The 13,640-nt window shown below is 44.9% G+C and overlaps 1 protein-coding gene across 7 annotated transcripts in view; it reads left to right on the top strand.

The window, feature by feature from the left end:
• FARP1 (FERM, ARH/RhoGEF and pleckstrin domain protein 1) overlaps positions 1-13,640 on the top strand; it is a 269,503-nt gene that overhangs the window by 149,517 nt on the left and 106,346 nt on the right. For 6 of the 7 annotated variants that reach the window (XM_064585936.1, XM_064585939.1, XM_064585938.1 and 3 more), the window contains exon 3: positions 88-246. The exons of the other annotated variant lie outside the window; for it this stretch is intronic. In XM_064585936.1, coding sequence (XP_064442006.1) covers positions 88-246 — 159 coding nt within the window. The remainder of the gene's footprint in view (positions 1-87; positions 247-13,640) is intronic. 7 annotated transcript variants of the gene reach the window in all.

The raw sequence follows: 13,640 nt of genomic DNA, 5'->3' as shown, positions 1-13,640 counted from the left end.
ACCACCGCCCTTCATCGAACTTCTGCTGTGGGCTTCGTGCCCCACGACAAATCGGCAAGGGGAGGCTGTGTCATCCTCACTTTACAGACCCGGAAACTGAAGCCCAAGAAGGTCAATGCCGAATCAAGGTTACAGCGCGGGAGTGGCTGGTGGGTTTCATCCCAGGTGTTCTCCAAAAGGAACCGGATTGCCAAAGGACCAGCAGATCCGAAACCCCCACGCCCACCCTGTTTGCTTCCTGTTCAGGTAGTGAATTTCAGCTTTTAAAATATGTAGCCTCTGTTAGTTACATGACAGGCTCTCTCAACCTTTTCCTGCCAGCTGAGAGCGAGGAAACTTGACAGCAGATCGGGTGTTGTGTTGGTCAAGTGGCTTTTTTAAATGCATTCTCAGTGTTTTGGTTAGGTGACCCTTTTTCTACTTTAAAAATCTTTTCTTTCTAGAGAACTTTTAAGAGCCTTTGAATGTACCTCTCAACCAGAGAGAACTTGTACTTCAAAAAATAAACTTCGATGAACAGGACTGGCCTGCCATAATTACGGCTTTGTCTTGCTTGAAAATGAAGCACTGTTTTTTGTTTTTTTTCCTAAGATTTTTTTTGAGAGAGCACTTGTGTTAGGCGGGGGCAGAGGGAGAGGGAGAATCCCAAGCAGACTCCCCACTGAGTGTAGAGCCTGATGCGGAGGCTTGATCTGACCTGACCCTGAGATCATGACCTTAGCCGGAATCAAGAGTTGGACACTCAACCCACTGAGCCACCCAGGTGCCCCTTAAGCACCGTTTTTAAGATGGTCTTTGCTATGTTGGCAAGGTTCACATTTGCTCTCCAAATTGTCAACCTTAGAGATCGAGAAAAGTAGATTTCCTGTAGCATTTTAGTTCTAGTTTTGATGATGCGTGAAGAAATTTTGGAATGCTGCTTTTCATTTGAAAAGAGGTTAACATAATGCTGGAATAATTAGTACACCCAGCTGCAGCAGGGTGGTGGTGGTGGTTGTTGTTTTTTTCCCCAAGTAGGCTTTAGAAGACGGGGACAATTTAAAAAACAAAACGGGCTTCTCTTGCATAAGAGCAAGAGTAGATTTTGACACAGAACAGAGCTGAGTGCTCTTGACCTTCATTCTTGTGTTAACTCTGGTTCGACCTGCACAGAGCTCTCTGCCTTCTTTCTCAGCCGGTGTCGCCAGCTCACTTGACATATTTACACTGTTGTCACTGACTTCATCATGAGCGTAATTTGGATAAAGGGCTCAGGAGGAGGAATGGGCAAGATTTTCCCAGGCTTCTCAGGAAGACAAGGTGTTAGGGGTTGAATTGTGCTCCCCACCAGAAGACGTCTTGTGCTCCTTGCCCCCTGGTACCTGTGAATGTGACTCTATTTGGAAGAGGGAGCCTTGCAGATGTAATTAAAAAGTAGGTTCGGAGGAGGTTGCATAGGAGGAGGGTGGGTCCTTGATCCAGTATGACCAGTGTCCAGATAAGAGGAGGAGAGACACAGGGAGGAGACACAGGGCAGAGATCAGAATGATGCATCTACAGGCTGGGGAGCACCACGGGTTGCCAGCTGCCACCAGAAGCAGGGGGAGAAGCATGGAACAGATTCCTGTCTCTTCTCTCTGCTTGGACTTTGCCTGCCCCCTCCCCCACCAAAGGTTCTGTAATATTTCACTTGTAGAAAAGAGTGCTCTTGAGAAGAACTACCCTGAAAGTCAACATAGTCTATGGGGCGCCTGGATGGCTCAGTTGTTAAGCGTCTGCCTTCAGCTCAGGTCATGATCCCAGGGTCGTGGGATTGAGCCTCACATCAGGCTCCCTGCTCAGCGGGAAGCCTGCTTCTCCCTCTCCCACTACCCCTGCTTGTGTTCCCTCTCTCGCTGTGTCTCTCTCAAATAAATAAATAAAATCTTTAAAAAAAGAAAGTCAATATAGTCTAAACAAAGACTGGATTTAGGATTGCTCGGGGTGGGAGGTGGGGGGAGGAGGGTCACATCCTGGCTACTCCTTCACCTATTGGCCCCGAGACCTTGGGCAAGTTACCAAGCCTCCCCAAGCCACCATGTCCTTATGTGTCCCATGGACTAACCTGGGTATAAGATCCTGTGTTGGTGAGAAAGACATGCATGCATGCCTGGAACCAGGTCGGGCCAAGTAGACCCAAGTAAACATGAGCTGAGCCCTAGCTCTTGCCTGCGGTGTGTGATTTGGAGGCACTTGGGTTCAAGTCCTGTTTCTCCTTGCTAAGAAAGTAGAAGGATGGATGTTTTCCCAAGAGCCTACTATAAACCTGGTGCTCTACCGGGCACCAAATGTATTACTTTATTTAATGTTTAAATACATTTCCAAGTAAGTGATTTATTCTAATACTTCTGACATGACCTCATAATAATTAAAATTTTCCGAAATTAATTCCTACCTCTCAGGGTCCTATTAGAATTAAATAAGGGAGGGGCGCCTGGGTGGCTCAGTCGTTAAGCGTCTGCCTTCGGCTCAGGTCATGATCCCAGGGTCCTGGGATCGAGCCCCGCATCGGGCTCCCTGCTCCGCGGGAAGCCTGCTTCTCCCTCTCCCACTCCCCCTGCTTGTGTTCCCTCTCTCGCTGTGTCTCTCTCTGTCAAAATAAATAAATAAAATCTTTAAAAAAAAAATTAAATAAGGGGATATATATTATGTACCTAGTGCAATCTGCAGCATTCAGTAGGTGCTCAATAAATGCCAGGGTTGTTGTTTTTTTTTCGATTCACATTAACTTATGAATCAAATAATGTAAGGAACAGTGCTGGCTGAATGGTATTATGCTCTCCAAAGTATTGTCAGTTTTATAATTTCAAGACCGCTCAAACAAAATGGGGTGGGAAAAAAAGTCTGTGCTTGGAATCCTATGTGGTTTGATGTGACAGCAGGGTTTACTTTAATGAAATCTCAAATAGAGGTTGGCATTTCCTGGGCCAGCCGGGCCATCTCTGGTAGGAACGTGATCAGATTAGGGAAGAGAGAGCAACAGACCAGCTTCACATATTGTTTTTATGTGTTGTTGAGAGAAACTTTATTTTCCTGGGGACTCTGGAGACAGAGATGGTTTCCCGAGTTGGGAGCGGGAAGTCTGGAAGAAGACCAGGGTGATGGGAAGGGATATGGAGAGCCGGCCCTGAGGGCAGAGCAGCAGATGGGGCTCTTTCTCGCGCCCCCGGTGGACCGCTTCAGATGGTTGCACAATAACAACTGATTGCAAATTAACGATGAGATGTTTGCGGCAAATACATTCTATTAGCATACAACTCAAGATTCTCGCCTCTGCCCAATCCTTCTCCACTCTAGAAGGAGTCGAGGGGATAAATATGTGAATGTGGCCTTGAATCAAAAGATGCATGTTCTAGAAGAATCCTTCTGCGGGTGGGAGACCAAGATGAACACTGGCGTCGGTGCAAGCACTCAGTAAGACCCACCTGCTCTCTTTTCCTTCTTTTGTTTCACGATGTGGCGGAGAAGCAGGGATAGAAATGTTCTTCTTAATGTCTGTGTCACTGCAAATTAGCAGAATGAATTCACTTACGGTTTTCTGAGTTCCGATTCAGCAGACGAGCAGTCGGGGAGTAGGAAACGTCAAGCTGACTTCAGTTTCAAGTCTGAGTCATAATGATTATCCTCAAATAAAATCACTCTTAGGACTTTGGATTTTTCAGCATCTAATTGTCATTAATAATCTTAAACATTTCATCTGCTTTGCAAATTCAGGCCTCTTCCTCCTACAGATCGGATGCGTGCCAGCCCTTTCCAACGATAAAAATAAGTGCTGTCTTATGCAAGGGCCTGGGGCGCGTAGGGGTGGCTGGGACGGGAGACCATTTCAGTCGGATGACACCGACTCGCCAGCTGTGATTAAATTCTTCTTTGGGCCAGTGTGTGTGGCCGGAGTCTGTTCCCCCATTAAGTGTATGTGTCCATCCTTGCCTCGGGAAGGCGAGGCTGTCTGGCACCCCGTGTGAATCAGAAGAAAGGTCCAGTCTGGGTGGATGAATTGTGGCAAAGCGAACTCTGGGGGCAGACAGAGGCTGCGGCCCCACATCACCTGCTTGGAACCCAGAGCCCAGCAAGGGGCCCGTGGGCCACATGCAGCCCCGGCCACCATCTCTACTGCTCCTGGAGCAACGCGAGAGAATCGGAATCTGCTCTGCTCCATCCATCCGGTCTCACCTGTGGGATTGTGCAGTGTTCTGGGGGTGAGCTTGGTATTTCTGTGTCTGGGGGCCTAGAGGCCACCCCTGGATCTTTTTTTGGGGGGGATGCATCTAGTTTGCAGGACAAGGCTTTGCCATGGTTTCATTCTGGCACTTTGGATTCCTGCCTGGAAGAAAAGCCTTTCCCCTTGGCTGGACCAGCTCTCAGGCGCCCCCACAGCCTCTTCTACCTGGCCTCTGGCTGTCATACTGCTGCGGAAGCAGATGGACTTTCTAAAAGGACAGTCACGACACCCTTGATGAGCAACTACACCTAACCGTAGCTCGTTGCTGTGAGCCCCTGTTTAATCTTCCCGCGGATCCTGCTGTGTCAGCGCTTCTGTTCTCTCCAGCTGTACCGTGAGAACTGAAGGCGCAGAGGGGTTGAAGAACTTGCCCAAGGTCGCACAGTTCACATGTGGCAGACCCTGCCCTCTAGCAGCTGTAGCTGACCCCCCCGAAGCCCCTGGGGCTATGCCCCGCTCTCGACACGGGACCGGAGCCCCCCTTTCCCCCACACACGAGATCATCACCTCGGAGGGTGCAGCCAGCCGGGAGCAGCCCCACGTTTGCCCAATTGCACTTCTCTTGCTTTTTGGGGGCCCCCCAAGCCAGATGTGCCTCATCCTTGATGCTTTTCCCGTGCAAGCCCCTTTGAGTGACTGTTTCAGTGCCAAAAGCCATCCGTCGGCACAGCTAAGATTTCAGTAATAAACCAGCCGATTCCCAAAGACCACGACTGAAGCGTGTTTCTGATTTTACCCAATGATTACATTATTGGGAGATGGAGGTGACATGGGTCTTGTCCCCTCAGGTGGCATTTGGGTGGCCACAGATGTGATGTAGGCAGAGATAAAATTAGGCCTGACATTTGAACATGTGCGATTGGGAGGTTCATTGTCAAGACTCCACTCCAGCTCAGAAGTAACCAGATGGAGGGTGCCTGGGTGGCTCAGTTGGTTAAGCGACTGCCTTCGGCTCAGGTCATGATCCTGGAGTCCCGGGATCGAGTCCCACATCGGGCTCCCTGCTCGGCAGGGAGTCTGCTTCTCCCTCTGACCCTCCTCCCTCTAATGCTCTCTGTCTCTCATTCTCTCTCTCTCTCTCTCAAATAAATAAATAAAATCTTTAAAAAAAAAAAAAAAAGAAGTAACCAGGTGGAAAAGCAAATAGAAGTGTTCTTTCTATCCTGTTTGTTCCATGTTCTTGCTAGATCGGTAAACCTAGGAAGGAAAACCTGTAGGGCTGCTTCTAAAAATACCCCCAACATGAGAGCCCTTGCAGCTGGAACTCTGTGGGTATGTGCAGAAAACCAGCCACTCGCTTCTCAGCAGGTAGGAGCCCCACGGCCTCATCCAGTGAAGGGAAGCTTCTTTCTGCTTCTGCTTCCCACTCCCTCATGCCACCATCGCCTCTGGAAAGGGGCACTCCTCTTGTGGCCAAAGCTAAGCATAAAGGAAATTTTCTACCAGAGAGCAAGAGAGATTTAAAAACAAAACCTCGTTTTGAATGGTCTGCGTCATTGCTTACAACTGGATGCATCCACTCCATACATGTACTTGGAAACGAAAATTTGTTCTTGAGACAAAATTCCCCTCCCTTAAATTCTAAGGCCCCTTTTGGCTATAAAGGTGATTGTTGTGTTTCTATCCACTGGATGGTTTAAAAATACAAGTTCTGGAGGCTGGAAGTCTGCCATGCTCCTTTAGAGCTCCCTGTCCCCTCCCACCTCAGGTGGCAGGGAACGGGGGTGCCTTTGCTTGCCTTCCACCTTTGGCTTTTGTCTCTGGAATTGTGTGTTTCATTTAAGCAGTTGCGTAATACATAAAATATGCATGTCTTCAGATGTATGCATATCACACCCTTTGGAGTTCAGTTTTTAAACGATCAGTAAAATATGTGGGAGACAGAAATACAATCTGTTCTGGAAGATCAGAAATGAGTTTACAGTCATCACTTAGTTCTCTACTTTCCCCCCATAAATTTATGTATCAACCCACAGTAGAGCAATTAAAGATAAAACCTCTCAAATAAAATTTGACAGAATCAAATTATTTATTTTTCTCAGATAACTTGTTATATAGCCCACGTTTCTAGGATATTTTTTAAAATTTCAGCTTAATTGGGGTATAATCGGCATATAAATAGGTTGTAAGATTTTGAAAGTGTCCGTTGTGGTGATTTGGTGTATATATACAGTACGAAAGAATCCTCCCTATATAGTTAATACATTAATTGCCTCACATATTTATCTCTGTGTGTATGAGAATATTTAATTTCTACTCCCTTCGCAAATTTCAGTTTTACACAACGGCAGTGTTAGCTGTAGTCACTGTAATATACATGAGATCCTCAGACCTTATTTATCTTCTAACTGAAAGCTTATACCCTTTTACCAACCTCTCCATATCCACCACCCCAGCTCCTGCCCCTGAGAACCACTTTCCTACTCTGTTTCTAGGAGTCTGACTTTTAAAAGAGATTCCATGTGTAAGTGATACCATGTAGTTTTTGTCTTTCTTTGCCTGGCTTATTTTATTTAGCATAATGCACTCAAGGGCAAAATAGGCTAGAATATTTCTAATATAAATCCAGGCCTGGTCTTTATTTTTGATATCTGGATAACCTGTATTCACTGAAAAAAAGCAAAGACCTCCTCCTCCCCCTACTCCTCTCACTCCTCCCACTCCTCCTCCCCCTCTTCCTCCTCTTTCACCCCTGTTGGCTTGCTTCCCCTGTGTCTTGAAGCTCAAGATCCTGTTTCTTTCTAGAGTCCTCAAGATGCACACTCCTGTCAGCCCTTGGCCCGGGGGTTAACTTCTTAAAACTCGTGAGTGCAGACGATGAAAGCAAATCTGAGTTACATGTCAGAGCATTAACCTAAGTTGTATGTTAAACTTAAGACTTAAAAATGATTGGGTCTGAAAAAAGGTCCTGAGAATGGGAAGCAGCCTTAGGGCAACACCAGAAGGCACCACCTGATTCACCCAAGGTTTTCGTGGTCGTGCTCTTTAGGTGACGACAGTTGGGCTCTTCGAGGTATGGCTAGAGCCGCGGTACCCAGAGGAAATTCCAGGGGAAGATATCATGATTCTTTGGTGGGAAAGAGGTATGTTCATGCGGAAGGTGGAGGTAGAAGACTAGAAAAATTAGCCATGAGTAATCGTTGGCCCTCCTAAGAAATCAGTTAAGGAACTTTCTTTGCCTCAAATAACCTTCAGATTTTCACTTCATGGTTATTAAAAGAAAACCATAGCTTGTTTAAGCATTACTCTTTGGAAGTCTTATGGGCTAGAAGAATGTCTGATGTAATTCTTTTCCGGAGGGAATGAGACTTCTCCACCTACCCAGCCAACGCTTTGGAGGCGGACACCCGCACTTCCTTAGATGTGCGCTTAGTAGCTGTACGATCCAGGCGGACAACTTTCCCTGCCCTCAGTTTCTAAAGCATCCTAGCTCAACTGAGGAATTTCTAGTACTCCGGAATTGGCAATTTAAAAATTTTATTTATCATAGTGGCCGTCTTGCCCAAGAGGCAGTCATCCCCAACCGAGTGAAAACACACTCCTACACATCACACGTAACACGCACACGTCAATGTTAGCATAGAACTGCATGCCAGAAATGGGTAGGTTTATTTCATTTGTGGTAATCTGTGGTGAAAGAAAGCATGTGTCACTTATAAGCAACAAGATGATCAGTGTGTATTCCTTTAGCACCTCGAGAAGGGGTTGATTTGGGGTTGGCGTTTGGGAGCGGTCATCTGCCTACATCATAAAAGGTTTTAGGTTTGTTATTGCAATTCTCATTAGTATGTTTAAGCCTGTATGGCCAGGTAGTGGAATGAAAAAGGCTACTAGATTTTATTTAAAATGGTCCAAATGGTCTCTATAATGAGAAATTTATTGGTTCATAATGAATTTTTCTTTATCTTGCTGAGTCTGCTGCTGGCTTTGAAGATGTGGTTATTTAAGAAAGGCTTTTTTTTTTTTCCTCCCATTTGAGACTTCCATTATTATTATATCAACAATAAATACATTGAATTTATGCCTATTAAATATTTTCTAGCCTCTTCCTAACCCATGAAAATATTATTTACTTGTTTTGATTTACATGTTTATCTCTTCTTTCTGGATTGCTCCATTTTAAAGGCCATTTTTTTTAAAAGTTTTTCTAACTGGCACATCTTTGGTTATTAATTTTTTACTTCTCAAGGAAACTAGAAAACCAGGTCTTCAAATAAAAAAATTAAGACTAGTTTATTTTGCTACTTAGAACAACAACAAAAAAAACTTAAATTCTTACTATTGGCAGTTAAGTTTATTCAGTCTTCAGAGGGAACAAAAAAGTCCCTCCTTTTCTAGAATATTTTAAAGAATATTTGGATTCTGATTGACTGTCAACAGTTTTTTTCCCCCCACAGCTTTTAAGGAACGTAACTTCAGAGCAATTAAATACTCAAGAGCTAGAATAGAATTTAGTCCTCTTTGTTTTTATAACTAATATACATTCTGATCTACATCACACAACTGTGTCTAAAGAGTTGTACATAAATCAGTTGTGTGACTTGATGAATACAGTCAATGTAGTGGGAAAATTTGCTCTTAAGGTCTGTGATTTCAGGGTTAAAACAACCCCTCATCTTATTTCATTTATAAATTTGAATTTTTGTAGAGCGCCGGTTTTGAAGATGTTTTCTCAACTCCAGATGGTTCTTGGTTTTCTTTGTTTTAATTTGTAGCTTGGGAAGAAGAAAAAAAAAGCCAAGTTGCTCCCATACTTCCTCAACAGTCTTTCACGAAGGAAATCCCACTTTCATGAGGAAATCTTGCCACATCTAATCCAGCTTGTGTATTTTAGCAATAGGGACAAGGAGAGTACAGTTCCTGCTGCTCCTTATAAAGATTTATTTTGTAGCGGGTCATCTTGGTGTTCAGAGTTTTCACATTGATTTATAACTGTCTACAAATTGTTACCAAACTGAAATTCACAACTTATTTATCAAGTCTGAATAGCTTGATGGAATGATTTGACATTTTCTGGAAAGAGTCTGCTTTTTGATATGTTGCCTATACAGAGCTCTTTTTTTAATGTCTTCAAAAGGAAAAAAAATTTTTTACCATCATCAGAAAAACCTATGAAGCCCTTACTGGTCTATTTTCTGTGGTCAAAAATGTGTTGGCCAAAGCCGGCATGTGTTTCTTTTTTTTTTTTTTTTTAAACCCACAATTTAAATCAGACAGGTCTTTTTTTTTTTTTTTTTTTTAAGATTTTATTTATTTGACAGAGAGAGAGGGAACACAAGCGGGGGGAGCGGGAGAGGGAGAAGCAGGCCTCCCACGGAGCAGGGAGCCCGATGCGGGGCTCGATCCCAGGACCCTGGGATCATGACCTGAGCTGAAGGCAGACGCCTAACGACTGAGCCACCCAGGCGCCCCCCGGCATGTGTTTCTGAGCATCTACCACAGCCCATACCTTCACGGCCAACCCTTCCCAAACTCCTTTCTTTTTGCCCTTTGGACCACTGAAGACCCCCAAAAGCGCTGGGCCGTGAGGAGCTCGAGTCCCATCCTGAGGGGCCTCAGGGCGCCATGTTTCTGCCTTTTGCCATCCGGTGAGGACTTGCTGACCTCCAGGCCAGGCCCCCAGGACTCTTGGCTGCCTTCCTCACTCTTGGGGAGGACACTGCAGGACTCTGTGTATTGGCGATGCTTGACACACTTTTTTTTTTTTTTTTTTTTTGAGACATTACCAAGGCAATTGAAATTTCTTAGCCAAATTAGATAGAGAATATGAAGCAGATACCAGTGAAAGCAATTCGGGATCCTTTGTTGTGAACCTTTGGGAAATCATGAAGATTTCCCAGCGTGATGGGTCAACAGCTTGTAGGGAAGTTGTGTGAAAATAAAAAATGAATGATTGCTCGCTACACAGTTGGAAATTATTCTGGAATAATGAACCTACTGCCTTAAGCCTCATGTGTTATGGGGTTTCGTTTTGTACTAGAAATCCTTGAAGTGCATGATTTTTATTTTTGCTTGCCAAGAAGCTTATACTTTAGAAGGTCAGTACTGGAGGCTGGTTCTTTTCAGAGCGCCTCTTACCAGGAGGTAGGTTTTCTGTAACATGGCACAGGATGAGCGTTTCCTTCCCTGCCCATTTCTTGCCCGCACCCCCACCCCCTCCCCCCGCCCCCTGCCTAGGAGTGATCCTGGCAGAGATCCACAGAGCATGAGCTGCTTAGGCTTTCTTCCTCGCCATCAGACCCAACACTAGAGGGAAGGAAGGGGGGGCAGCAAGGCAAAGCTGTCTACTTCAGGGGAACATGCAGGCGGAGGCAGCAGGCCTGTGGGCATCCATATGCGCCTCGCGCAGGCAGTTTGTGGGGGCAGAGTGCTGTCGAAACTGTCCACATTCATGTCGAAACCTGGCTCGAGGAGTAATCAGTCATCTAGCACTTGGGTGTTTGTCAGGTTTAGGAGCATAGAGTTAGGTCAGTCATGAAAGTAAATAAATGATTTCTATCAAGTTATGACAGTAACTTTTAAAAAACATTTTTATAGGATACTTCTACAGAAACGTGCCCAAATCGCAATGAATATGAATGGATACATACGAATACATGAAATGAATACACTGTGGTGTCCACCAGCCAGATCAAGTAATAGAAGTTTCTCAACCCCCAAAGGTGACCCCCCACCCCCACCAGCTGTTACTTCTCTCTGAGGATCGCTACTGTCCTGATTTTTTTTTTTAAGTTTTTTTTTTATTTATTTGACAGAGAGAAAGACAGCTGGAGAGGGAACACAAGCAGGGGGGAGTGGGAGAGGGAGAAGCAGGCTTCCCGCCAAGCAGGGAGCCCGGTGCAGGGCTCGATCCCAGGACCCTGGGACCATGACCTGAGCCGAAGGCAGTCGCTTAACCAACTGAGCCACCCAGGCGCCCCGTAGCTACTGTCCTGATTTTTAATACCAGAGATGAGGACAACAAATGAGTTCATGATCAATGGAATCAAATATATATCCGTCCTTGTGAGTTCCTTGACTCAGCATTATGTTTGAGTCCTTCATGCGTGGTGTTACTGTGGCAACAATGTCTGCATCCTCATTGCTGGAATTGATTTCATTCTACTGATAACGGACATTTGGACTGTTTCTAACTTGGGGTTGTCCCATGTCTTCGGGTGAGTTTCTGTTGCATGTTTATGGAATTGCTGAGCCTCTGCATATATTCAGCTTAGCAGTTCCCTACAGTTTTCCAAACTGCTTATTAGGAAGCTGGTAACGTTATGTTGGATGCAGGGCACATAACTTGGGTTCAGTGTGACATGAGATAGAGAATTGCAGGATATCCCATTAGATGCAGTAATGGTGTTTATGAGCACCCAAAGTGCTTGACGTGGTGTGCAGTGCCTTGAGGAGCTAGTTCATTCAAACTAGAAACTGAGAGCGGTTTTTTGGTGTTGGTAAAAATGACTAGGATTAATCGCGCTACATTATTCTGCAATTGGGAAAGAGAAGACATTTATTCTTTTCATAAAAACAATTCATTTGATAGTTTCCTTTCCTTTCCCTCTGGGCCAAAATTGGATCCAGTTTATGCCAGATCCCAAACTGTGGGTCTCCCCATCCTTCCCTCCTTCTGTGACTAATCATACTAATCTTTAGACTTTTTGTTCAGAGGTCTCATGTGTGTTTTCAGTTCTGTCACTTGGAGAATTTAAATGAACTTAACCTGTTGTAGAATTTTCTTTTTCTTTCTTTCTTTCTTTTTTCCCCATAAAGTGGCAAACTTCTCCAGGGATCCTTTAAATAGTGATGGTAACATTGTTTTATTTGGGGGAGGGGAGATTGTGTGTGGAAGAAGGTGTGGAAAGATTCGGGTCCTGGAAGCTGGGTGAAGAACCAGCACTGTGTTCTCCCTGGATGGACAGCTTGTAACGGTGGTGGTAGGAAGCCAGATACATCTTTATGTAAAATAAATCTTTATGCAAGATACAGATCACTTAGGCTACCTGTAAATTGTATTGTGCATGTAATTTGTGGCCATGTACCTAGAAATCCACACATGCCGGTCTTTAATTTCTAGGTCTGTTTTATTCCTTCTAAGTTACTTGTACCTTGTTGTTTCAAGGGGTTTTCCATTTCCCCTCTGGATCACAGTATCTCAGTATTTGATGGCACCTGAGGGCTTCTCTAGATACAGAACATCCTGCCTCGTGTTGTAGAACTGTTAATTTTCTTTTTAAAAAGATCTAACCATGGGCCTACCCAGGAAGTAAGAAAAGGACTAGAAGGTAAAGCAGGAGAAGCACTAACGGGTGGGATGTGGGGAGAAGAAAGCCCCATGAGGCAGGAAAAGCAACCTTCTCCCCGAAGCTGGCATCTTCTCAATTATCCCATTTATATTTAAACCCTGTTGGAGGTGGCAGCTCATTTCTTTCCAAGACAAACAGTTATGCTGTTGAATATTTTTACTTTAGAATGTCCATTCCCTCTCAAAGCTAGAACTCTCCTTTTCTTGTAACTTTCGGCAGTTGCTTAGTCTTTTGGGCCCGAGCCCAGTCCTGTTTCTACAGACCGAACCAAGAGAGCAACTCTCCATGATCAACCACAGCACTGGCTACTCTTGATCTTGGAGTTCATTGCATCCATGGTGCTTGTCGTTTGAGTGTTCCCAGATTTGCTCTCCTCGTGCCATGGACAGGATGTGAAGGACTAGATGTAATTAACTTTTTCTAATGTTAAATTTTCTTTGCTGGTTCCTCTTTCTCCTACCTGCTAAATCGGGGCATCCCTCTCTTCCTGAATCCCTCCCTATGGCAACATTTAGCTCTCTGCAGAAGGACAATAGCAGATGTACTCTTCATGGATGGTTGGCTTCCAAATAACGTGGGTAAAGTTCCCCTCCCATTTTTCTTCTATCTAATGTAAAATTGGCTTTATTATAGTCCTCAGAAATGTTAGTCAGTTGGAGCTGCTGTAACAGAATACCATAAACGGGGTGGCCTATAAACAACAGAAATTTCTCACAGTTCTGGAGGCTGGGAGGTAAGACGAATGTGCCAGCAGATACAGTATCTGGTGAGAGCCCAGTGCTGATTCATCGATGGCTGTCTTCTTGCTTGGTCCCCACACAACAAGAGGGACAAGACAGTTCTTGGGAGTCTCTCTTACAAGGGCACTCATCCATTCATGAGAGCTCCACCTTCGTGACCTCATCAGCTCCCAAAGGCCCCGCCTGCAAACCCCATCATCACCTTGGGGGTTAGGTTCCAGCATGTGGCTGGTGGGAGGACAAGACACTTAGTGGATTGTACCAGTGGTACTGAGTTTATACATGTGATGCCGGAATGGAAGAAATGGTTTCTTTCCTCTGTTTCAGCAGCTGCCTTCCCATGAGTACTGAAAAACGGTACTTCTAGGA

Source organism: Mirounga angustirostris, unplaced genomic scaffold (genome assembly GCF_029215605.1).
Source record: "Mirounga angustirostris isolate CCGP_5_RB_7025 unplaced genomic scaffold, mMirAng1.0.hap1 SCAF_3, whole genome shotgun sequence".
Classification (NCBI taxonomy): Eukaryota; Metazoa; Chordata; class Mammalia; order Carnivora; family Phocidae; genus Mirounga; species Mirounga angustirostris.
This window is presented reverse-complemented; position numbering and strand designations above follow the sequence as displayed.